This window comes from Trachurus japonicus, chromosome 21 (assembly GCF_045865225.1).
Source record: "Trachurus japonicus isolate A0001 chromosome 21, Traja_1.0".
Lineage (NCBI taxonomy): Eukaryota > Metazoa > Chordata > Actinopteri > Carangiformes > Carangidae > Trachurus > Trachurus japonicus.
The window spans coordinates 19,668,121-19,693,875 of NC_140927.1; the positions used below are offsets into that span (position 1 = coordinate 19,668,121).

A 25,755-nucleotide genomic window follows, 5' to 3' on the forward strand; every position below is an offset into this window, starting at 1 on the left:
AATTAACATTCAAATGACAGATAGAACCAGTTAGTCTGGGGGTCAGATCGTAGGCCCTGACAATCGTGACCATTTTAATCAAAAGTCCTCTTTTATGTGGGGGGAGCCAACAAAGTGGATTGTGACTAAAATTGAATGTAACCAATATGCTGACTGAAGAGCACATCATAACAAAGCAGTGTGGCTACAGATCATGCTTGATCACGCGGGATTTCTGGCTTGGGGGGCAAGATTCTAGTGTAAATCTTTGTGTATGGTGTGCTCACAGTGTCTCACTCATGGATTTATTATAATACATCCATGGTCTCACTTTACCCCGCAGCATTTGTCTCACTTTACCCCAACACCCCCATTTTAGAAAAAACGACCTCTCTTAGAAATTCAAGCTAATTTTCAGCCAGCATCATCACATGGTTTTATGTGTTGGTAGTTCATCATCATGTATCATAGAAGTTTTTCTACCTAAATCAATTTGCTTTGGCGCAACAGTTGATTAAGTTGACAGCAAGAAAATTTACTTTTACATGCATAAATCATATTTTTGTGAAAAAAAACATGCTTTCCACAGCATCATGAGGTCCTCTCCTTCATGGCCATGGGGAAATGGAAGGGGCTTGAAAACATAATGGTCAAATGACCAAAAATGTGTTCCGTTTTCTAGATACAGGGGGTGTCTCACATTACCCGGTGTCTCACATTACCCCACTCTCCCCTACATGTAACCACACACAGTTGAGAGGAGGCAGGGTCTGTCAAAGGCCTGTAACACACAATCAAACCTAATCAGACACATTTACATTTTACACAGTAAAATTCCTTTAGTTGACTTAGGTGAAAACAATGAAAAAAAAAAAAGTTTACCCACAAAGAATTTGAGATGTAACCAAAGCACCACTAGGTGGCATTATTGTGTTGGTTGGAATAAGTTAGACTCCTACGTACATGTAGATCAAATCGGACTGAACTAAGACTCAATTGTGCAGCTAGACACATGATGGATGGAGGAATGAATAGAGGGATGGGTGGATGAATGGTGGAACAATGGGCTTTATGCACAGCTCCACTATTTCCTGAAATAAGCCAGCTCATTTATTTCCTTTCTTGCATATGCTGTGCATAAAGCCCATTGAGATACACAGGGAACCTTAAAGACACAGACACACAAAGTAAGATCTGAACCAATATGTTATTGAGTGGCTGCAATAGTTTGGTATTACTTTATATCTGATCATTTGAGATTATTTCAGCACCTGTAAAACATTATCTTATTATTCCTATTCTTCCTATCACTTCTTAGTAACTGGAGGAGTGGAAGGATTACAATTATACATATACAAACATTATTTTATATCTATATACAGCAATACATTCATCAACATAAAGATAGACATATACCCAAGTGACAGGGTAGGCTATTTAAATCCGTTTGACTCATGTACAGTAAAGTAGTGGGCTGACAAAGTGCACCAGAATGTGGTGTGTGTATATGTGTGTGTGTGTGTGTGTGTGTGTGTGTGTGTGTGTGTGTGTGTTGTGTGTGTGTGTGTGTGTGTGTGTGTGTGTGTGTGTGTGTGTGTGTGTGTGTGTGTGTGTGTGAAAGGTGGCTGTGGAGTGAAATGTCCCTCAGTTTTTTACTTAATTAATGGGGCATGACAAGTGCCTATACTAAATGCTTGCAGTTGCCAGTTTCCATGACTGACAGCAAGTTACAGCAGGTCCACTGAGCTAGGTACACTACCTACACCGAAAGAAAGTCTTTATTGTCTTTGAATCTTAGGAACGTGACTGTGAGTTAACACACACTGGGGAAGTGGAACTTGGAAACAGTAACTCCACTGTGTGGCTTGCTGTGTTTGATTATTCATCCATAACTCACCTAACCAGACGGAGCAACCTTTATAGACAATGCCACAGTTTGAACCTCCGGATATAGACTAGTAGTAGTGACTTCAGAAAAGAAACGTGAGAATGCGACCACGGTCTCATGTTCATGTGATACGGGCTGACAGGATCTCAGTTTCACTTGTTCAGTTTGCATTTTCATTCTCAGGGGGCAGGGACAGATATTACCTGATACACACTGAGAATCATGTTTTTAATGTGATTTAAGGCCTCTCACACTCTGGTGGACGTGATCAAATTCAGGCAGAATGCAATCAGAGGGGGATCTGAGTAGTGACTCAGTAGACAACTTATTCTGCAACAACCAACAACCAAACAAACAAAAAAAAAACAACCCACTTCACCTACATGGCCACCACACTATGTCTTCACTTCCTGTATGGAAACAGTTTGTATGTGGGTGTATAGAGGTCAGGCATTTTCTTAAGATAGTTAGTACATGATAACACACAGTAGATGTGAGGTTAGATTATCTTTTACAATATATATATGCCATTTTGACCATTTTGAAAGTAAAGATGTAGCTCAGAGTTGAGAAACTTGAAAGGAAGCGACCCCCGATACCCGCTACCGGTAAGTAACAGCTGGTGTCTAGGTCAGGGAAGGAGAGAAACTGCTCCTTTTCTGACACTCTTTCTGGTGTTTTTGTATTTACTTGTAAGATTTTTTTACTTCTGATCTTGTGACAAATGTTATGTTACAGTTTTAATTATGTTGGGGTGTGATTCTCAGAGGAGCTATACCGTGCTCAGATAGATTCATTGAAATTAATATACTTCAGAAAAGGATCAATTGCCTTTAGAATATTTTCATTCATACTCTATTTCCTGGTTAAAATGTTGTAACCCCCCATTGAAATGATGTTTGACATTAAAATATATCTATTATAAGGTGCCATGGAGGGTTTTGCAAGATATCTGGACACCAACAGCATATTTGGTCTGATATGTTGCATGTTCTGGATTTTCGCACCCGCAGGTAAAGTTAATATCCATTTCTATGACAATGAGTATGAGAAATAGGGACAGTGTGACATTTTGGGAAATACTATGTTTGCTTTTTTGACTATTAACTGCAGACTGTTGTTTTTATGCTTTTTTTTGGTTTGTTTGTTGGCGAGCTTGAGAAGTGTTTGTAGCTAGATATCATCACTTTTGCACAGAGCCGTGATGGCACTGTTTCCAGCCAGGGTTTGTGCTAAGCTAAGCTAACCAGCTCCAAGAGGCGTCTTTGTATTTAAAAAAAACAAAACAACGTGAAAGCAGTGTTGATTTTTTAAAAATCTTGTTTAACTCAGAAAGAAAGCAAATATTTCCCAATAGCCTATGTTAAACAGCCAAATATCAAACCATTGAACCTTTCTCTTTCACTCTCAGAGGGAACCACCATTTCTCAGGTGGTTGGTAGCAGAGTGATCCTGCCCTGTAATTCAAATGGCTCACTCCAGCAGCTGACATGGAAAATGAATGACAGTTTCCTGATCTCCTTCAAACCACCGTCAACCCTAGCACCGAGTGGCAAAGCTAAAGAGTTGGGGATGAATATCTCCCTCTCTGGGGATGAGCTGTACGCACTGGTCATAGAGAGAGCCAACACTTCTCACACAGGAAACTACAGCTGCCAGCTTGCAACCTCCGAGGGAACAATGGAATTTAAGTCGGAGTTGATAATTACAGGTAATGTGCCCTGAATTAAAAGATTAGACTAAACACAAGCATGTTTGGCAACAGTTACAAAGAGGAAGTCAACAGGATGTGGCAAAGACAAAATGGAGTGAATGTGCATTTATTGAAGATGACAGAGGCAATTACAATTCTGCATACTACCTGTACAAACAGTGAACACACCTTGATAATACAGAGTAAAACCACCACCAACAGACTTATTTATCTTAGCAGCTCAGTCAACCCCTGACATTTGCATACTGTCCAACGGCAGAATCTCTGAGGGTAGTTCAGATTGTAGATTTACGGCCTTGATGACTTTACAAGAGCCTGTTCAAACTTGTAAACATCCCTAAATTTCCAAATGAAATGACCAAAAGTGACCTTCGTGTTGGGCAACACGTAATTGCTGTGTGTATTTTGAGAAACCAAAATGCATGACAGCACCACGCCCTTCATAAACCAGTCAGCCTACACACGGATGTTGAATTTTACTGCATGTTGAATCTAGTAAAATGAGTTCTATGTCTTTTTTCTTTTTTTTATTATTTCCCAGTGAATGAAGGACCTGAAAACTGGAGTAAGTCAGTGATTGCTATAGCAGCTGCTGTACCATCTGCTTGTATCCTGATCTTTATAATTGCTTGGGTCATCTTGCGAAGAATCTACAATCAGCAAGCAGAGTAAGTTGCTCACAGCCATTTGTTGACATACTGTATGCCTATAGGTCATGTGGCTAATGTTGTTATAATGCAAGATTATAATATATACAAAATGTCACTCGCCTTTGCAGAAACAGCAACCAGTCTCGCACTGCAGAAATGGTAAATACAAATTATCATTATACCTACTCTGCATTTGAGAAAGCTGTGACATTCAATGCTTAATTCGTAACAGTAATTTCTTCTCCATTCTTGTTCATTCAATAGCAAGAGCAACCAGAGGACATCTACGAGAACTGCCTAGAAATTGATGCCAGACGACAACAAAGACGTCAGACACCTCAGCATTTCAAGCCCACAGCTCAATGATATTTGTGCTGAAAGGGAAGGAAGATGCCAACAGGATATGAGAACTGGAACTCTGTGGTAAATGTGTAAAAACAAAACACACACCTACCTGCCTACACATTAAAGGGAAATACTGCAAGTCCGGTCGCTTTACAGCTGTTTTGCTAACCCTCCTCAGTCAGTCAGTCAGAAAATGTGGCAAGGAATTTGTCTTGGTTTGCTCTCTAATACATACAATACAAACACCACATGAGAAATACAGTACAGAATAGCAGGGGACAGTATAAATTACAAATTACAAAGGACAGTACCCAGCGACATCATGTACAGTTTAGGTGCAAAGTGCAGTGCTAGGTGCGAATCAGTGTAAGTTCATGAGTCTAATATGTGCATTTGTTTTCAATAAAGACAGCAAGAAAGCGAACGGTGGATAACGTTATTTATCTATGCGTTACGATGGGTATATTAAGTCTTATCGGACATTTATACAAGAGATTATAGGTTATGGGGGCGTGTTTGGTTGCGGTGCCACAAAGACAAGAGCTGGGACACCGGGTCGGAGACTCTCATCTTGCCAGGTTGGTTTTCAGCCAAGACGCTAGGAGGAAGGCAGAGAGCCTCCATTCTTTCTCTTAACAAGTTACAAATCATTTATATTTAACCTTCACATAGTTGTCACATAGGTCCTCTTTAAAGCTGTACAGAAAAGAAAATAGAATTTGAGCCCACTGTGGGTCCTAACATTAGTGTAATAACTCATCTATCAGACGATGTAGCCCAAACTTTGTGCAAAATTCTATTTTCAAAGTGTGGTATTTTTTTTTCACATTGGATAATGCAGGCGCACAAATTATACGTCATCCTGCTCATGATTCATCAGCCACTGATAGTGGATCCGTCATTCGTCAATCAAACGTCTGAGACACACACACACACACACCGAGCGCGGTCCCCAAGCATTGAATATCCCGCCTGTTCGATAACAACCAATCAAATTCGTTTTCCTTACTCAGGTTAACTCGGCACGACAAACAGGACAAACGGCCATTTCTGAACACCTTTAAAGCTGCTCATTAATTCATGTGTCATATAAATCTCATTTAAAGGAGCTGTTTGCAGGTTTGCTTGAGTTATTATTTTCATCACCTGGCCTCCGAAAGTCGCTAGCTTGTTAGCACCCTCGGTGGAAGGAGTAACAGGAATATAACCAGAACCAGAGAGCTGCTTTCTTCCCTTCTACATAAATGAAGTTTGATGCTGAAATCACAATGTTTCTTCTTGACTTGTAAGTAAGCAGATGTTAAAGTGAGTGTTGGTTAGTTTATGTAGTGATACTATCAAAACTGACAAATAGCTCCTTTAAAGCTGCATCTGATGTTTGCCTGAGGTTATGGTGAATGCATCATAAGACATACTGTATCTAGTTTAATTAACATATAACACTGGTCTAAGCAGAGCTCCAGTTTCAGCTCATTTCCAGTTGAATAATCAGTGGTTATTGTGATAATAATCTAGTAGGGGAGAGGTAAATTGAGCATAGGAGCAATTTGAGTCACCACTTGCTAAGAACCATAAGAAAGCATGTGACCAAATATTTAGGAGGAAAACATAATTTCATGTTTTGTCTGTGAAGGTAAGAACCACAGTGGTTCCACATTTATGTCCAAAAATCAATTTTTCCCTCTTGACAGTGAATTCAGTCGATCATAACTTTCATGAGAATTGTGTTCAGACCAAAAGATATACAGTAATTACAAATTTGTTTTATACATGAGCTGTGGCATCTACGAGCTACAACATGAGGTAGTAAACCGAGCATGCACTGTTCAGCTGTGGGGAGCTGAGTGTATTTTGTCTGTATATGTCCAAATTATTAAAGCAGGATTCTAGATGTTTATGATTACAGTACATTCCTGAAAACATTGAAAGCTGTTTATGGTAAGCCAACATTTGCATTCAAAGAGAAAGATGAGGGATTCTTCCCAGGATAAGATGTAATTGCAAACCTCACAGCAGGTCCCAGCAGTTTGTGTTCCCTAGCAACCTGGACATAACAGAACAATTATGTTTACACTCATTCTGTTTGTTTGCAGTGATGCACAACATCCTGAAATATATGAAGATATATTAGTGTGCAACAAAACTATAATTGTCTTCCTGAATATGAAAAGTGGCACATTTTACCCGACTCTCCCGTACTTTCTTGTGTGTGGAGGCAGACCGGAGAACAAGAGATGAATTATAGATGGGAAAATCAAACACTGCCAGGAAATATTGTTTTATGATAGCAGCCTTCAGGCCTCCAGAGAACATATTGTAGCTCTGTTAGTTGTGGTCTTAACTGTCATAAATGCCTAAAATAACCACGATCACTCAGGAAAACCACAATGTATCCGGCTGAGCTGGTGTGAAATGGATGGTACCTGAACTCAACAGATTAAAACTGTCAGTTTAGGTCAATTTAGAATATGAAATGTAAACTCTCTGTTATATGACATGTTCACTCTTGTTTTTAATTCAAATCAGTACGAAAAACAATGCATGTCTTAAATTCTTTAGTTCATAAATTGGAGACAAACAGCTGAGGTTAATGGGTTCATGTATATTCAGTAGAGCAGACTCTTTGTGATGATGGTTAATTCGGTATTATGCTTCCATAAAGTCGAGGGATTCAGGGGTCAGATGATTACAAAACAGTTGAAGTCAAAATTGAGATGTGCCTGTGCTTTAGTTTCACCCCAATACAACTCATACTACATGTCCCATAATGCTCATTCTAATGTCCTTGTTACTTTCTTTGAAATCCCACAGGCATCCATTAAAGGTTTTTAACCACTAGCAGCACTCTGGAGCAAGAAACACCCCACAAGTGGCATAAGATTATATTTGTCACATCATAAGAGTTAAAGCCAAGTCATTCTTCCTGGCATGTTGCAAGAGTTTGCATGTTTTAAGTCTGGTCTTAAGTCTTAAGACTGATTCCACGGGACTTGTCTTGTGATGACTGTTACACCGTAGTTCCCGTCCTCGAATATCTCAAGCACTGTGTGGGAAATGGTGGGAACCTATTCCAACTATTCTAATCAGTTTAACACTGCAGATTAAGGCTTTGTGTGAGTAGACACTGTAAATACATAAGATATTTGAGTGCAGAGAGGTTGATGTATTTGGATTATTTATTAAACTCAAGACAGATTAAAAGACAAAGAATGAAAAACACTAACAACATTGCAAATAAATAAAAAATTATAAACATAAAACATAACATAGAAAAGAAGAGAATAAAACCATACCATCCAAAACACAAAATGTCTTTATGGAATGTCTATCAAAAATATAATCATAATTGAACTTATAACACTTCAGTCATAATTTTCGATGGGTTAACGCTGCTTGTATGAGATGAGGTAAAGCTAGACTCATTTCTTTCTTCCTTTCCAAACCTGTAAATTACAGTACAACTATAAGCATCAATCCCATATTGCCAAAACTGAGTTCAGGTGATTTTTTTTTTAATGCAAATTTACATTTACATTTATTTTATAATCATACAAATTATCTGAACCCTCTTCATTTTTAGTTCACACTTCTTCAAATAGGCTGGCTTTGAATAACTAAGAGGAGGTAAGAAAAAGCCAGCTGACAAGCTTACGTTAAACATCCAAATTTACAACTTCCTCCAGGACTATTTCAAACCAACCAATAAATAGAAATACGTGAAAACCTAACCTCATCAGATGAGGTGATGAGGCACAAATCCCTAATTTAAGCCTTCAGAGTAATAGCCTATATTTTAGGCTACACTACAAAAAATATTGTAATGTTACTTTTTTCACCAAGATGGGGAGTGTCTTTCATTTAAATAGTGGGGTGTGGGAAACAGATTTAATTTATTATCAAATATTTTCATTTTCAATTTCTAATTTTCTCTTGATTGTTTATGTTTTGAAATTAAAAGGTTGCGTGTGGAGTTTTGGATCATAATTAGTGCTAAAGTGGCACATCATGAGCTTAACTGTGAACTTTTGGGAAAAAAACACTATTGGCACTTTATCTTCATCGGAAAGAGACGAGTGTGATCTGGACTGTTAGAGAGTGATGGTTTTAATGTGTTTATAATTAAGGTGGAATAAGTAATAATAATAATATTTTTGGCAAATTCAAAAGAATATGTACTCATGCTCCACTGGCTGTTTGATCAGTGTTCCTACGAAGCACTCGCTTGCTCTCTAAGAAAAATAAGCTAATAATAAAATTAAGTGGGTCAGATGCTACACATTAAAGTCAATCAGCAACAGGGGGCGCTCATGTTTGTGTACAGGACAAGAAAAAGGAGAAGAGGGAAGTGGAACGAGAAGAGTTCTGTGGGTGTAAGAGATAATCAATCTGTCATTTCCTGAATGACAGCACCTATTTGAGAATATAGCATCTTGCAAAAGCAGCGACTGTACTGAGATCTCAATTGGATTGATTAGTACGTCAGATGAGAGAGCGGTGGCTCTAAGAGCGAGTGCATGTGTACGGCAGTATGACTGTGGTGTATGCTCAATTATATAATCACTCGGCCAAGAGGAAAATGAGACTGGACCGTACCATGGGACTGAGAAAGAAAATGGGTCAAATAGTGTAACTGTAGTATTGTAAAAAGCAAATGTGTTCTTTAATGCTGTGTCATATGTTCTATGACATTTGACATCGTATGATAGTGTTTGTTTGGACCGATATTTTGGTCTGGAGGAGCTTTAAAGGGAGAGGTGTACTGTTGTATGTAACTGTAACATGTAGGTGTTGATGAAGGAGGATTGAAAGAATCAGTAATCTGCTCAAGACCCCACACCCCTAACTAACAGAACAGTACATAAACACACAGATAAAGTTTTATGGCACAAAAAAACTATACAACTGAAATGCTGGAAATTATATATCAAGGGTCCCTGGAGGATGAATGACACAGCCTCCTCTGAATGTGGAGGAAGTGGAATGAAAAATTGTTTAGATATCCAAAACTGTTTTGATGTGTCATCTTGGGTAACGAACAACATCAGATTGAAATATGATCCCTGGATGATATATCCTCACTCTAATCGTACCGTAATGTTCTTAGCTTGAAATGAATTAAACAGTAAGACTGAGTGTAATTATCTGCTAACAGTATACTAGCCAAACAACAGTAAAGACACTGTAGTGGAACAAGACACTTCTACCTGGATGCTTCCAGATATAAACCGTAACAACACTAACTATAAAACAAATCTTCATATTAACCTTCAGTAACCTCAAACATGTTATACTGTAAACGTCAACATAAAACAGCATTCTTGCTGACTTCAGTCTGTGTTCAGTTATTCCACTGTGTAGACTAATAACATCTACAGTGATGATTTTGCAGATACTGTTCTAACAAAAAATAACTACTGCAAAAAATAAGGCACATAATAATAAATAATGACCAGCAGGTGAGCGACTAAAATGAAAGAAAAGAAAAGAAAAGAAAAACAAATATGTATTTTGTACAGGGTGCAGGAACTTTGGCAGGTTTCAGATCTGCTCAGAGGGGGGCACATTGTAATATGTTCCCATCGCCACACCTTCAGCATTCTCATAGTGCACAGGTGTTAGTGTAAGATAAGAGGGTGGGTGGGGGGCGGTAAGGGGGGTAAGGGTTGTCGGGGGCATCTTTTAGACACAAGTGTTCTGGTGGCATATGGGTGGGAAACAAGTTCCTGGGATTCCTCATGCCTGAGCTGTCGTTATGCTGAAGCCTGTGGTCCAGAGACTTAAACTGGACCAAATTAAAGCAATGTAACTTTTTCTTTTTTTTTGTTTTGTTGTTGCCTTGTTTAGAATTCTTTTTAACTTTGTTTCATAGGTTGTCTTTTCCCTTAAGAAACAGACTTTAAAATCTGATGCAAAGGCACAAGTATCTCTCAACAGCCAATGTTGTTAACACAGAATTATCATGGATATTAAAAACAGCAAACCAATTTGTATTAGTGTCGAAATTTCTGTCTTGCTTAATCTTTTTCTGTTTTAGCTTATTCCTTCTTCAGTGTGCTTCTATTTGCATGCGCTTATTTAGATAAGTGCAATATTACCAGACTTTCATTACATACAATTTTGAGTGGTAAATGCTTAATTTTGAGGTGTGGTGGTGTGGGGGGGTGGGGTTCTTGTGTGCTGCACAGAATACATGCAGGCTCTGATAAAGCCCTTAAGCCCTTAACAGTTTTGTGAATTACACAGGATTCCAGTTTAAACATCAACAAGAAACCACGAGGCGCTAACCACAGAGTTTCCTTTAACCCCTCAAACACATTGGTCTGTGGGTTGTAACTGCCTCTAACACATGCTGGGCCTGACATCGGGTGAGTGGGTTTAAGGGTTTAAAACAACCCAGTTTGCAAATCTTTATTCCTCTTTTTCTTTTTTGGTTACTTAAAGCAGAAGTAAGTGGTCCGGTCGTTTTCACTAATGCTGCGTTCCAGGCAGGCTTTTGAAATCGTAAATTACAGCTTCAAGTCACAACTTACGACTTTGTAGCGTTCCAGGCAACCCACTCGTGTTTTTCCGACCTGTTTTACCGGTGAAAGTCACTATAACGGCCACTCGTAACTTCCGACCCGTGAACTCGTACCAGATCGAACTGGTACGACTTCACGGTCGGAAAAATACGAGTTTCCTTGAACGCACCATAACAGTCCTCGTCCCTACGTCACATTCACGGCGTTCCTTGGCTGCACACACAGCCCTGCATGCCGTTCTCTCTCCTCATTGGATAAAAACTGTAGGATACGATAAATGTTTTCTCCTCGGCTCACAGCAGAGCAGAGGGACTGACAGACCCGTGTTTCAGACCAAACACTCTATGTAAGTGATTGCTGTCGGAAGATATAACTATTTAAGTCTTATATTAACACAAATATATCACTTACTTCTGCTTTAAAGTAATACATTTGTTAAAAATAGCAACAAGTGTATAAACTGGACCTAACTGGAACTCCAACTGCAGCAAGACAAGGCACACCCGTGGGATTTCAACGGACATACACCACATGGATCATTGCATCTGTTGCAGCATACCGTATGCAGGATTAGTGCATATTTGAGGTGATGTTGTTCCATCGATCACATCAATCCCTAAGAAGGACAATCCAAAACACCTCATTACAAGGAGACATCATATCAAATGAGCTCCCAAAGATTTTTTAGGAGCATCAGCAGATTTGTTAAAGACCATTATAAAAAAATACAACTGACAAAAAAACTGCTTAACCTTTGTCATAACCTATTGTTATTTAAGGCACATAATGAAATATTTATGAAATGAAAGAGCCAAATAGAAGTTCACTAAATTTAGTACGCATGCATTTCTACCTATGTTGGGGCTTCAGCAACAGTTTCAGACTCATCTGAACATGTTCGGAGTCGGACTGCCCGCCTCTCCGCTTCTGTGCCTTCTTCATTTCTAAACAATAAACCATCAGTTAATATATCACAAAAAATACATGTAATGTAACAATTATAAGCAGTACCTTACCTTGGCAATTTCCTCTTGGGTATATCAAAGTCCCAATCCTTGGATATGTAAAAGTAGCAAAATGCTGAAATACCGATGACATTCAGGATAAACAAAATGGAAAATATGGTCTCCCAAGCTGTGCAGGATCCTGTAAGGAGAACGCCAGAAAGAGGAATATAGTTATTGAGAAATAAAGTTCTACAGTGCCAGTATATCAAACGATGATGCAGTCCAGTACAACAGCACTGTGATTATCCCAATTACCTGCTCAGCACCAAACAGCAGAGTAGTAACTCACTGGTGCAACATTTAATAACAAAAGATTCGCCTCAATGGGGCGGCGTTTACTGTAGCTCACTGGGTAGAGCTGCCGCCCCATGTTGAGGCTCAATCCTCGGTGCAGGCGGCCCCGGTTCGAGTCCCGCGTCGGACGGCCCTTTCCTGCGTGTCATTCCCCCACTCTCTGCCTCCCCATTTCCTGTCTCTCTCTCGACTGCACTATCAATTAAAAAAGGCAATAAAAGCCCAAAAAATATACAAAAAGAAAAAAAGATTCGCCTCAAGAGTTGGTGGAGACCGAAACAGAGGGAATCTTGGACTTTTGTGCAATAGGTGGCTGGAGACATGCCTCCAACTCAGTGATAAAGTTGTAAGTTGATAGTTGAATAGTTTAACAAAAACAACAAAATATTAATATCTGAAAACTTGAATCTTTCAACAAAAACATCCGAAAAGCACATCACAGAAGTTGTGTCACTTTTTGTGTCATGATTCAGTCAATCGAACACACAGATAAGTGATATCACTGTTATCACTGTGTCCATGGCAACATGTTTCCTTTTTGGTGAAAAGTTTATATCTGTTCTGAAATCAGCCGAGTTGCAGTCACTGCTGAAACTCATAGTTTGTCAAACTGACAGTAGGCTATGTCCATGTATTTGACTTAGTTGCAATTTTGATTATATTTACTGAGTGCAGCTGTGAAGTTTTAAGTTTGAACTATTCATCCATTGTACAGATTACATTCTCACAACCTCCTGGTGAGCTATTAGCTTCCACGTATTTATCCGTGGTGGCTCAGTGCCATTAAACCTCTTTAGTAGTCTCCCAGGTAACAGGAAGCTTGATCTGTCTCACCTCAATGGAAATGCTTCCCTTATCTGTCCTCACCTGCAGCCAAAAGCGTCTGCTATAAAGAAGGTCTCTTCATACGTTTCTGGTATGTTGAAATATTGTAGTAACATGTACAAGCACTGGTATTTACCGGCCATTTCAATGCATCTTGCGTCACGTTTCACATTATATTTGGTTAACCAACTTCATTCAAACCATGCAGTTAATGCCTTAGTAGGCCTTTTCTTTTCATGTCCTGACAGGCCCTGAATTAGAAAATAGCCAGAGAAATAACCACGGCCGGATGACATGCAACATTTATAAGCGTTTAGTAAGCTTTGTCTTGATCCGTTGTACAGTAGACACAGCATTTTTTGTAAAATGGCTGGGTTGTGTAGCAACCGGCTCCATGGCTCTGTCAGCTGCAGGCAGAGCCATTTCTATCACTAAATGGGATAATTCTTTAGTGATTGAGTGAATTGATCCTTCAATGCAACCAGAACAGCACTTCTACTCCAGCAGTAAATATCCAAGCTTATCTCCTCAAACAATTAATTATTTATGGGACTGGGTTAGAAGTAAACAAACATCCATAATGTGCTGAAAACACACAAAAGGATTATAGTAAGTGCAAAAACGTGGACAACTTTCTGAGAAACCCACAAACACATGAAGTTAGCACATCACCTGACTTGTGCAGATGGAGGTAAACACGGCCACTCCCATATTTATTAGATGCCTCACATTGGTAGAGGCCATCCTTGCTAGCAATGTCCAGTGTTGAGCCCTGTACAACAGCTGCAGATGATGACTGGTCAGGCCTGAAGCAGAAAAACAAGACAGTTCAGTAACCAGACTAAACTAAGCAGCAACAGAGCAAAAAAAACATTGACAGGTCATTCTTTCCTCTACTCAATATCCTCGCTCTAAAACGGTCTCCTCCACACAATTTTCCAAATGGCTGCTCAGTCTGGAAAACCCCTTATCCTCCCACAGGCAGGCCTGTTCAAGTCACTGAACTTAAAGGTTGAGTAAGATTACCAGAACAACAACAGAAAAAGAATTCCAGCAGTCGATTGCCAGACCGTTGCTAGGTAAAACGGGCCATTGCACTCCACCCTGATCAGAGGACAACAGAGGAGAACTATGCAGGATTTTTTATGGAAAAGCAATACTTTCATTCTGTACCCCTCTAAACGCCCCCTGGATGTATTATTTTTGAAAAAATATAGCTTTTAATAAATATTCTACATATTCAACCTTTAATAATCAACAAACTTGTGTGTGGAGACTACTTGTGTGTACTGCATCAGCAATGTGAATTCCCATTCCCGCATGTTGTGCTGTTGAATCCTAACTCAACACATCACTCTGCCTCTGAATGAGCTGTGACAGTCCTGCAGTTGCTTCTACCTTCACATGAAGGCTCATAGGATAAGACTGTTTGAACGTTCAACAATGAGGTGAGGATCACAGAAGATCTGTTTCTAATAGCAACACAAAGTTAAAAGAACCTCATGAAAGGCAACTGTTTTTTTTTTTTTGGTTTTTTTTTTGTTGGTAGGGGAGGATGTTAACATATTTATTTAAACCATCTGCTCAGTAAAGTGGTTGATACTGAAAATGCCTGTTCCATATTATAGTGGCTGGCAGCAGATGGCTCTGAATCATCAGCCTTTGGATTTGAATGAGTGCATTTGCAAAGGCACTGGACAGGAAGGACACCTGTTTTATACTCTCTTTGACTCTACGACTTGTCTTTCCCAGTACTTTCCAAAATCTACGGCAGGGGACTCCCGGCTTCCTGTTCACAGGGCCGCTGGAGTCATTTTGAGCAGGGGGTGCTGAAAAAAATAGCGTATTTTTAGGACGACACCCCCCACCCCCCGTTATGGAGAAATAAACTCCCGGCAGAACGAACGGAGCCCTTATGCGAAGCGTATTCAGAAAAAAACAAAAAAGCCGCGTTTTGAGTCTTATTATTAAAGGGATAGTTCACCCTAGAATGATATTTCGCTCATTATCTACTCACCCTCATGTTGACTTAGGGCTGGAAGAAGTTTCAGATTCCTCCGTGGCTTCTCTGAGTTACAGGGGGTCTCGGCATAGCAGTGCATGTCCATATAACGGTTGCAAAGGGACACCGGAGCTCTTCGTAAAAAAACACACACAAAAAAACATCCAAATACCTCCATGATGCTCGTATGTAATGTCCGTCTTGTGCTGAAGCCCCAAATTGCGTAATTGTCCCGAAAAAAATTAAATAAGTCTATATTTTAAGCTTGTTTGTAGCGGAAGCTTCTCGAAGCTCCTCTTCCTGGTCCGTCCAAATCTCGCGTGATTCGCAGTAACCGCACTGACGCATGCTGACGCCGGCGCAAATCACGCGAGATTTGGACGGACCAGGAAGAGGAGCTTCGAGAAGCTTCCGCTACAAACAAGCTTAAAATATAGACTTATTTAATTTTTTTCGGGACAATTACGCAATTTGGGGCTTCAGCACAAGACGGACATTACATACGAGCATCATGGAGGTATTTGGATGTTTTTTTGTGTGTGTTTTTTTACGAAGAGCTCCGGTGTCCCTTTGCAACCGTTATATGGACATGCACTGCTATGCCGAGACCCCCTGTAACTCAGAGAAGCCACGGAGGAATCTGAAACTTCTTCCAGCCCTTAGTCAACATGAGGGTGAGTAGATAATGAGCGAAATATCATTCTAGGGTGAACTATCCCTTTAACTAAGTCTTATTAAAATAACAAAACTGGTCTGAATTTTAATAGTCATTGGCGCTATAATTGTCCTATAGACCTAAATAGACTAAATGTAAATAAATAAATACAGGGAAAAACAACACTTCCCAGAGAGTTTGTAACAAGCAGTTCTCAGATGAATTATGTTGCTTTTAATTGGAGCAGAGGAGGAAGTGAGAGCTGTCAGATAAGTTTGTGTTATGTTGTTGTAGTTACGTCGGGTCGGACGCTACAATATCAATAACATGTGCTCTACATAGACGTTGGACGCGAAACAGCCGCGGAGCGGAGCCAGTTTCCTTTCGGTCCCGTTAACCGTGGTGCCAGATGCGCCAGAGCGCGCACCTCTGTGCCAGGCTCGCGCTCTGCAGCGATTTGTGTTTATTCATCTTAACAGAGCGCGCGAGGGATTAATACACACATTCACACAGGCTATGCACACACAAGCTACCCACAGACACACAGCTGAGGGGCCGAGGCGCGGCACGGAGAAATGCACATCTGGCGGCGTGCCCCCCCCAGTGGGTGCTCAACCTGGTCAGTGTGCTCGTGCACCGGAGCGCCCACGGAATCGGCGCCTATGCACGAACCACCTAGATCCTACCTACCTAGATCTAAACCTAAAAGTCTCTGTACCATCACAGTCTATGACACACGCAACTCCGTTGTCTCAAAAATCCGTTTAGGCACACATTGAGAGCTGTCAGAGAGCGCTCTGCTGTTTCTCTCAGTGGGAAGATTACACACTCTACTTTAGGTCTAGAAAGAGTTCAACATTGGAAGATCTAATTAGTCACCAAAACTTTCAACATAAATTATTAATATGCTACGTATTCATAAGTATTTGAAATATTTTTTTTCCAATCTTACTCTGGCCACTAGGAGTGCTGCAGCACCCCCAGCACCCCCACTTCCCGCGGCCATGCCTGTTCATGACTCTCATTTATGAGTTTTCTCAAAAGTCACTCGCACCAGTTTTTATAGTTTAAAAACAACCTGGGAAAATTACAATTAAACTGAAAAATTAAAAGATGAATAACAAGATGTAATAGGTTGAATTAATGGATAAATGACAGAGGTAAGCTATGAGGGGCCATACAAGACATAATTCATTATAGCATTTTCACACACATACATATATTCTCCATATTCTCACCCTTATATTCTTACTCTCACGCACACATATTCTCCTGTCACACACATATGTATTCTCACTCTTACACACACATATTCTCCATCCACTTTCATATATTTTCCTTCCATATATTCTCATTCTCACTCGCATTCATTCATTCTCCTTTCACATTCATTTATACAGTATATTCTCACTCACATATACATATACATACTTCTCACACATACATTCTCCTTTCACATACATGTATACATGCATTTACACTTACAAACGTGCATTCTTTAATTTCACTCACATACACTCTAACTCTTACACTGATATACTGTGACTTTTACATACTGTATCTATATGCTCTCATCTTTCTTTGCTTTCACTGATAAGCTCATCCTTAAACAGGAAGTCACTCTCAAACCAGGAAATACATGTGCAAGACTTGCTCAGCTTATCCTAGTTTTGTATTTTTATGCCAATGATGATATTCAAGGTTATCCTGTTTTCTTTTTTGGTGCGGTTTACAGTAAGTACCAGCGAGGATGACATCAGACTTTTTTTTTTAACAGTGTTAACTGAGCAACTGCAAAGCAAAGCCCCAATTCTTTTGTACGTGACTGGCTGTTATGGAAACCTTTATTATCGTGAATCGCGATTATTTACCTGATAAGATTAAAGTTATCTACTAAACATCTGTGACAGGTTTATGCCGATCGGCAACCCGATCCCCTGTTGGCTTTCTTTCCATACAGCGGGTGGGAGCAGCGAAAACACGATGTAGAGTTTAATTTCTATAGACTCTGAATAAGCAGCGAAACACAACGTGGAGTTTAATTAATCAGGACATTCCTCAATGGAAGGGATTTAACTGATGGCGCTCTGAAGTAGCACCGTGTGACCAGACTGATGCAGATGAATTAAGGATGGTAATGGGTCCGATGCCAACATTAAAATGTTTCACAAGACACCAGTGGCATCCTGAAGTGCCCTCCATGCTTATGTTCACCGACAAGACCTGAACATGATTCTGTTTCAGCTTCTCAGCCATTCAGAGTTACAACGAACCCTGCATAGCGCCTCCTACTGTATTGGAGTATGTAAACATAAATTACCTGCCTTCCGTTTCATTCACACATACATACATTCTTCTCTTACATACATTCATACCTATGAGAGTGAAAATACATTTATGAGATACAAATGTATGAATGTGTGAGTAAAAAGTATAAATGTGTGAGTGAAAATATGTCTAAGGAGAATATGTGTGTGTGCCCTAAGTTATTCCACCTAGCCTTTATTTGTGAATGTTAGTCAAGACTCAAGTCTGTTAAACAGGGCACAGCTGTGTTTATACAGGTTTTATCAGACCATGCACCAGTGGTAGTCTTTCATTACCCCAGAGGCTGCATCAATATTGGACACTGTTTGTCTTGTCATCATAAAAAAAGGTGAACTAAACCTACTGAGCCAAAATGTTAAGTTAACTTGAAAAAGACACGTTGAAGAAACTATTACAACAGAGCAACATTAGAGCACATTCAAAATCATGCAAATTCATGTGGCTTCACTGTCAATGACAAAAAAGCCTGTGTCTGTTGTGACGTACCTGACTGTTGACCAGGTAAATTCTGGAGGTGGGTTGGCTTCAGCCACACAATCAACTGAATTTCGGGAAGTGTAATTAACGGTTACTTCTCCAGGTGGATCTGCAAGAAACAGAGAGAGAATCACAGCCATTGTTGTAGCTGAGAAAGTACTGGTACTATTACAGTATCACAATAAACACAGTGTTTGGATCCGCGATACAAGCTGATAATAAAACTATGGGCCTCTTTGTTTTAACTTGAACTTGTTTGACTCTGTTCAGCTGCTACAGAAATAACATAATTGTACATTACAAATGATGAATGTATCCAACATCCATTCATTAAAACAGTCATTATTTACAGTTAAGCTCTCAAGGCTCCTGTTCCTCAGCACACGGAAATAGTTTTAACAAGGTGAAGGTTACACAAAACACAAGTATGTTTCCTTAACCTAGTAACAACAGATAAGTGAAACTGTATCTGTGATGCTTTCAAGGTTGATGCCTGGAGACCATGTTGATACTGTATCTGCTTCACAGCACTGCCACCCACAACAGCTGCCAAAATGTAACTGACATTAACTGCCACACCTCTTGCGTGGCAGACCAAGCTTTCCCAGACAGGCACTGTAAATGCAGCAAACAAACTAAACCATCTTTAGATGGATCAGAAAGCCAGTTAAGACCTCCAACGACGTACAAACGGCTGATCAGCACTGCAGTAAACACAACTGAAACCACAATTGTTGTCTGTTCCTGTTATAAGGCCTCAGAGCACAGAGATAAAGACACACCTGTCACCGCCCAGGTGCTGTTCAACTGCTAACATATTGTGCTGGAGGACATAAAAATGAATACAGCTTAAAAATGGAACACATCCAGCAAACATAAAAGTACCTTTTTACACAAAGGCTTAGAGCTCAGTATCTTGGCCAGGACACATCTAAACAGAGACTGGAGTGTTTGTTACTGTGGTTTAAAAGGTTACCTCCCAAGCATCATCTCCCTTCAGACATTTCTACATAGGTGGGTGTGAGACGTTCCTCAGATTATTTTGGTGACAACTGTATGGGTGGGACTCACAAATCGTTGCTTGTGTGCTACTTAGCAGCGTGGGTGACTGACTTCAAATGAGCTCTGGTATTAACACTTTCACATAAAAATCCACATTTTCCAGTTGTGTTGACATAGAACAGGAACAACCTTTCACCCAATATGAGTAAAGAAACATTACTCTGCCTAGACTGAGTTTAAATATATCAACGGGAATGAAAACAGTCCTGTTCACTATGCAGTGTGTCCTCAGCAAAGTAGTACAGTTTTGCAATACTACAGTACTTGTACAATGCTGCAGTGATGACACAAAAATGATAAGGATTTCATATTCATTGTGCAGCAACCCTGTCCCAACCCCGTCTCAATGTCGACATTGCAAGTGGGACAAAGAGGCAACATCAGAGAAGCAGCCCACACAGGCAAATCACTCCAGCCAAGAACAAGTAGGAATCCAGAACCCAACAGGCAAAAGGTCGAATTGAAACCAAGGCCTTGTAGAAGCTTCAAGCCCAAATTAGTTTTTGGCACATCCATGACATTATATCTAGAAAATTTTGACAGAAAAAAAAAAAACACATGAAATGCAAATCAGACCTCGACAACATTTTGAGACTCTTTAAAATGAAATTCCAGTCTGGTTTCTACAAGTTAATCTCAATCCCGACCCTCTGACCACTGTTCAAACAGTCTTTCATACCATCTTTGTGTGTCACGTGCAATGTGACACACAACAGACATCCATTTGTAATGTTTCTGCAATGCAAAGTTGCAGAAACCGGCAAAGCTATGTCTAAGTCTTCAGCAATGCAATCCATCTAGACAGGCTGGTAATGTCTGGACACAAATCCAATTTGATGAAGGTACAATGGACAATGGACAAACAAAGCTGGTCTGAGTGATTGGTAAATTGGTAAGATGACCTGAAACAATGTGTTACTATCTATCTGGACAAAAGAAGTAACTGTTAGCTTTGTGTTAAAGGGACAACAAGGAGTTTCTAATCGGTTATAAAAAAGTCTCACGTTAATGTGGATGAATCTCCGCTACCCACACTTGTTAATGGGCCCATTTTCGATAAATATATCATTCTGTCTCTATCGTTATTTTGTTACTATTAGTGGTGGCGGAGATGCTGGTCGAGCCGACCAGCGTTTCTTTACTTTCAGTTTCGCAACGAGTCATGAGAATAACGTAGCTGAATCGCCGTTTATGGTCGGAACTACGACGGTATGTGAACCTCTTTGAACCTCTGACTTTAATTATTGATGAATGAAAACATGAGTCCGTCTTGCGCCGGTCAAAAGAATTTTACGGTGCGCGCGGAGGCTCATAAATGTAGTGTGAAAACGCTTCGCTTTTCCAAAACTCCTCGTTGTCCCTTTAAAGGAGAATTCCGGTCATTTTGACCCCTAAATCGTTGTCCTGATGGTCACCCAGTGTTGGGGGTAGCAAAAAACGTGACTAAAATTGATGCAGGCAAACCGGAGTTACACCATGGCTAGACGGCGCTAGCGCTAGCGACAACACTAAAGTATGAGGGAAATTTTTTCAACCACAATAAACACTCAAAAAACAATCAAATATCTATGGTACATGACTCAAATCCTTATGACACACCACTGAACTCATAAACTGTACAGTATAAACCGGTATAAACCGTATAAACTTTGTGTTTTTGCATGTAATCACTCACCTCAGACAGCCGAACTCTGAAACATCCTGGAAAGACATTACTAAGCTACCGCAGAGCGCCTTCTCCCCGGCCACAGAAACAAACACTTTTTCCTTGTTGTGATGATTTCTTTACAAAAATAAACGGTCGAGCAGTGCAGTGGCAATGTCCAAAATATCTCTGACCGTTTGTTCTCCTTTAATGCTGCACTTTTGGTTAATGACGTTACTTTGCTAAATTGTAAAACTGTTTTTGTCTCGTCTGTGTTTATGCTGGAGCGCGCCCTATTCATGGGTTGCAGTGACGTCACGTCGAAGGGACCGCCGCCATATTTGTGTCCGATTTGACAGGTCTCCTCATATGACAGCATGCAAACCGCAGGATGGAAATTACCGTTTCTTGACAAAATGACAGGGTTTCATACATCCTGTCTGGGTTTATATCTCTATAACAACAGACAAACTCTATATTATCCCACTTATTACACAGTTTATGAATTAATTAATTAATTTGAGACGTAATGTTGATCAAAGTCCTTAGTCCGGTCACATCTCCGCTGTTTGCTCCTCACCCTCCTCTTGGTCGACTCGTGTGTAGTTGTTTTCAACAAGCTTTTGATAATCAATCAGTAGATTGATGAATTATCATGTAAATGTTACGTTGTGCGCATTTATGTAGTCCTGTCTGTCATAAGAGATGACGGTTACGGGACACGTTCGTGTCAGGGACTCGCGGTGGCACAGACACAGCTGGTCACAGCTGTGACACTGCGCTGGCCCGTCCGCTCTGTCCGCTCTGATCGCAGGTTTGGTTCCAGCAGCGGTGAGGGAGGCAGAGAGCCTCCACTCTCCCTCTAACAAGCTACAAGTCATGTTTCTAACATCACAATTAGTCTGAAGCTGGTAAAAATGAAACACAAGGTAAAAATCCTTGATAGTTCTTCTGCCCTGCTCCGCTGATCAGATCGGCGTCCCTAGCAACGGCCCGTTTTACTTAGCAACGGTCTGTTATACAGAAATAAAAGACCCTAAATGCAGAATCAGTGAGTAATTAACAAGAAAGTAATCAAAATGCAGAATTCAATATATCCATGTTATTAAAAAAAAAAGTGAATCCCCTCTTTTTGTGAAACAGCCCATGCTGCCACTGATAGACTGCCTGCAGTCAACCATTTATTCCGCCTATAACTTTACGTCTTTTGGGATGGAATAAAACTGCAGTCTGGGGTTTTTTTGGCAACTGCTATCACAGTCAACAGCACAATATAATCCTGGCATCTTTCAAATAACGTCAAATTTCGGTCTCTTGCTGATTTCCTCCTACTACTCCACTTGTTCTGGTAACGTGACATGCTGTGATCTGTGCCCAGATTGCCCTGATTCGGACACAAATATGGTGGCGCAGAAACACAGTGACGTCATGTGAATCTAATGAATAAGGAAGGTCTGTATTCACTTGGACCATGTGACTCTCCTGATATGGTCTGTTTTGCTGCTTCAGAACAAAACCATGTGGAAAAGTAACTATTTTTATACTCACAGTGGACTCGTATGGTGACAGGCAGTGTTTTCTCTTTGGGCGGCGCCGGAGTGGTGATAACACACTGGACTTGAACACCGTTGATATCTCTGGTAGGAACCCCCCACAGTGAGCTCACTGTGGTGGTCGTATCGTTGACATTTAGCGTGGAGTGGTTTGTTGCTCTCACTTCTTCTGCCAGAGAATCAGTTTTCCACATCACCACGGCAGCAGGCTTGGACCCAGCAGCTGTGCAGGTAGCTAAGGAAACCTCTTCATCCCCCACAACAGGAACATTAGCTTCCACATGTGTGTCCGGAGGCACTATGGGATTATTGCACACAAATAAACATCAACATGTAAGCAAGAGGGTCAAAACAAAACACTTCTCTCACAATCACTCACTGAAGATGTTGTAGTATACCAAGGATATTTAGATGTATCTCAGCCTGGTGATTTCCAGAAGGGAACAAAGTGAAGATGCAGGTGTAGACGCCTTCATCCAGCAATGTGACGTCAGATAACTTGAGAGATCCATCCTTGTCAGCCAAGTTTCCAGCAAATTTAAATCGATCATCATGTCCATTGACGTATTTTGGTCCGCCTTCAGTCAGAATTGTATAAAAATTGTCATTCTTAGGTTTTCCTCTTGTCCTCCTCTGCCATGAGATCTGGGTGAGGTCCTCAGTGCCATCGATGAGTTTGCAGGGCAAAACTGTGGTCTCTTTAATCACCACAGTCTGGTCTCCTCCTATGACCTGGACAGCTGCAAGAGGCATAAAAACCCATCAGCCCCTTAGAAGGCAAAACCATATGTGCATTAACTATAATTATTATTGTCTGTAGACTCTTGTTGACATTCTGGAGCCTTGCTAGCCCATTTATTTTTCATGAACTGGTCACAAACATAACTGGTAATTTCAGCTTCATTGTCTTTCCTTGCTTCAAAGGAGGGTCTGCTATGGTGAAAAGCCTAATAAATGCACAACCTTTAAAGGTGTTCAGAAATGGCCCTTTGTCCTGTTTGTCGCGCCTCCTTCTATGAGTTTCCACAAGTTGCCGCACGAGTTTACCCGAATAAAGAAAACAAATTTGATTGGTCGTTATCGAGCGGGTGGGATATTCAATGTTTGGGGCTAGACCGAGCTCGGCGTGTGTGTGTGTGTGTGTGTGTCTCAGACGTTTGATTGACAGATGACGGATCCAATATCAGTGGCTAATGAATCGTGAGCAACGTGACGCATAATTTGTATGCCTGCATTATCCAATGCGAAAAAAAACTACCTCACTTTCATCACGGATTTACTCGAAAATAGAATTTTGCACAAAGTTTGGGCTACATGGTCTGATAGATGAGTTATTACACTAATTCTATGACCCAGAGTGGAATCAAATTCATTTTTATTTTCTGTACAGCTTTAATAGTAACACCAACACAAAGCACCACTGTAACATTTTCTTTTTTTTCTAAACACTGTGTAAACACTGAAAATTACTGTAATTACACCAACACATAAAAGATACAGGTGGGTTTACTGGTATGTGGGAACAATGCCTTTGTCCTAATGTTATTGTGATGCAGTTAGGCCTACTACAGCTCATGGAGGAAAAATACAAGCAAACTGCCTGTCCCACAGGTCACTGTTAACCCTATGTGTGTTATTATCCACCATGAATTATTTGCCCATCCAACATTGAGCACACGCCCCTGACTTATGGTACAAATCATGTTATTTTGGAGTAAATTACAGTTTGGTCTATACGTGGTAACTGTTTTTACCCCCCACCTCTGTACCTCTGTAGTGTGTGCGTGCATGTGGCATAGGCTACCCTATATAACCGCCAGCTACTCAGTGTTCGAGTGGGAAAAGTATAGGCTATTGTTTGTGTCTCTTAGTTACTTTCTCATGTTAATAATTAATAATAAAACAAGGGTTTGAACTGTGTTTTTCTCACCCTCTCAAGAAGACATCTCAGTAGGCTATGGTTATTTTCTCTCTCTCTCTCTCTCTTTATTATTTGTATTTTTTTGTTGAGCACCTGCCCCTCAAATGGTTGCCTGAGGCTAATTGATGTTTTTGTATCACTAAAGAATCATAGATATTTAAAAAAGAGATTTAGAACATTTTACCACTTGAACAATGCATATTGTGCAGCAAAAATTAAAATAGGCCTAATACCCAACACTTTATCTAACAGACAGGCTTTGCAATGGAGGCCACATGCCTTTAAATTGTCATGAAACATTCGACAGTGAATGTCGTTTATCAGTATATTTTCACATTTGTCAATTGTACACTGATGCTTCGCCGGACTTTTTTTTTTTTTTTTTTCAAAAGAGCTAAGTGTCTCACTCTGTGTAGGCTAGTACTTTTGTTGCAGTAGGTCCCCGCTGCGTTTTCCGACATGACGCAAAAATACTCGTCTTCAGAGAATGAAGTGAAAAGAAGAATGAAATTCATCCTACCGTCGCTCCATCTGCTGTGGATCAGGATGAACAATGACATCAGGAGTCTGACGAATCTGCGCGAGGAGCACAGACATAATGACCGGACGTGAAAATAGCCCCTGTGGGACCTAAAGATACGCGCATGGCGTCTCCGTTCATCCATTTAGCTCACTTTGCACGTGGTCCTTTGGATTACATGTTAAAAACAGACCGAGAAGACAAAAAAAAAAAAAAAATACAGGGCTTTGATCCAGACGAATCCCGACTACCTCTGGCCGGGTCGCAGTCCTCACGGGCGGCTCCTCCTCCTCCTACGTCGCTTCTAAAACGTATGGTGGATGTGAATGTGAATTGTTTTTAGGCTGTATGGGTCTGACAGGGTAAGAC

The 25,755-nt window shown here is 40.4% G+C and overlaps 1 protein-coding gene across 1 annotated transcript; it reads right to left on the bottom strand.

Moving 5' to 3' along the window:
* Nucleotides 1–13,816: 13,816 nt before the first annotated feature.
* LOC146965118 (nectin-1-like) lies at nt 13,817–25,524 on the bottom strand. The gene is made up of 5 exons (XM_085764947.1): nt 25,387–25,524; nt 23,344–23,685; nt 22,941–23,243; nt 18,695–18,794; nt 13,817–14,029 (listed from the first exon to the last, which is right to left on the bottom strand). The coding sequence occupies exons 1-5, from the start codon at nt 25,424–25,426 to the stop codon at nt 13,828–13,830; spliced, it is 987 nt and encodes a 328-aa protein (XP_085621073.1). The 5' UTR covers nt 25,427–25,524; the 3' UTR covers nt 13,817–13,827.
* Nucleotides 25,525–25,755: the final 231 nt, after the last annotated feature.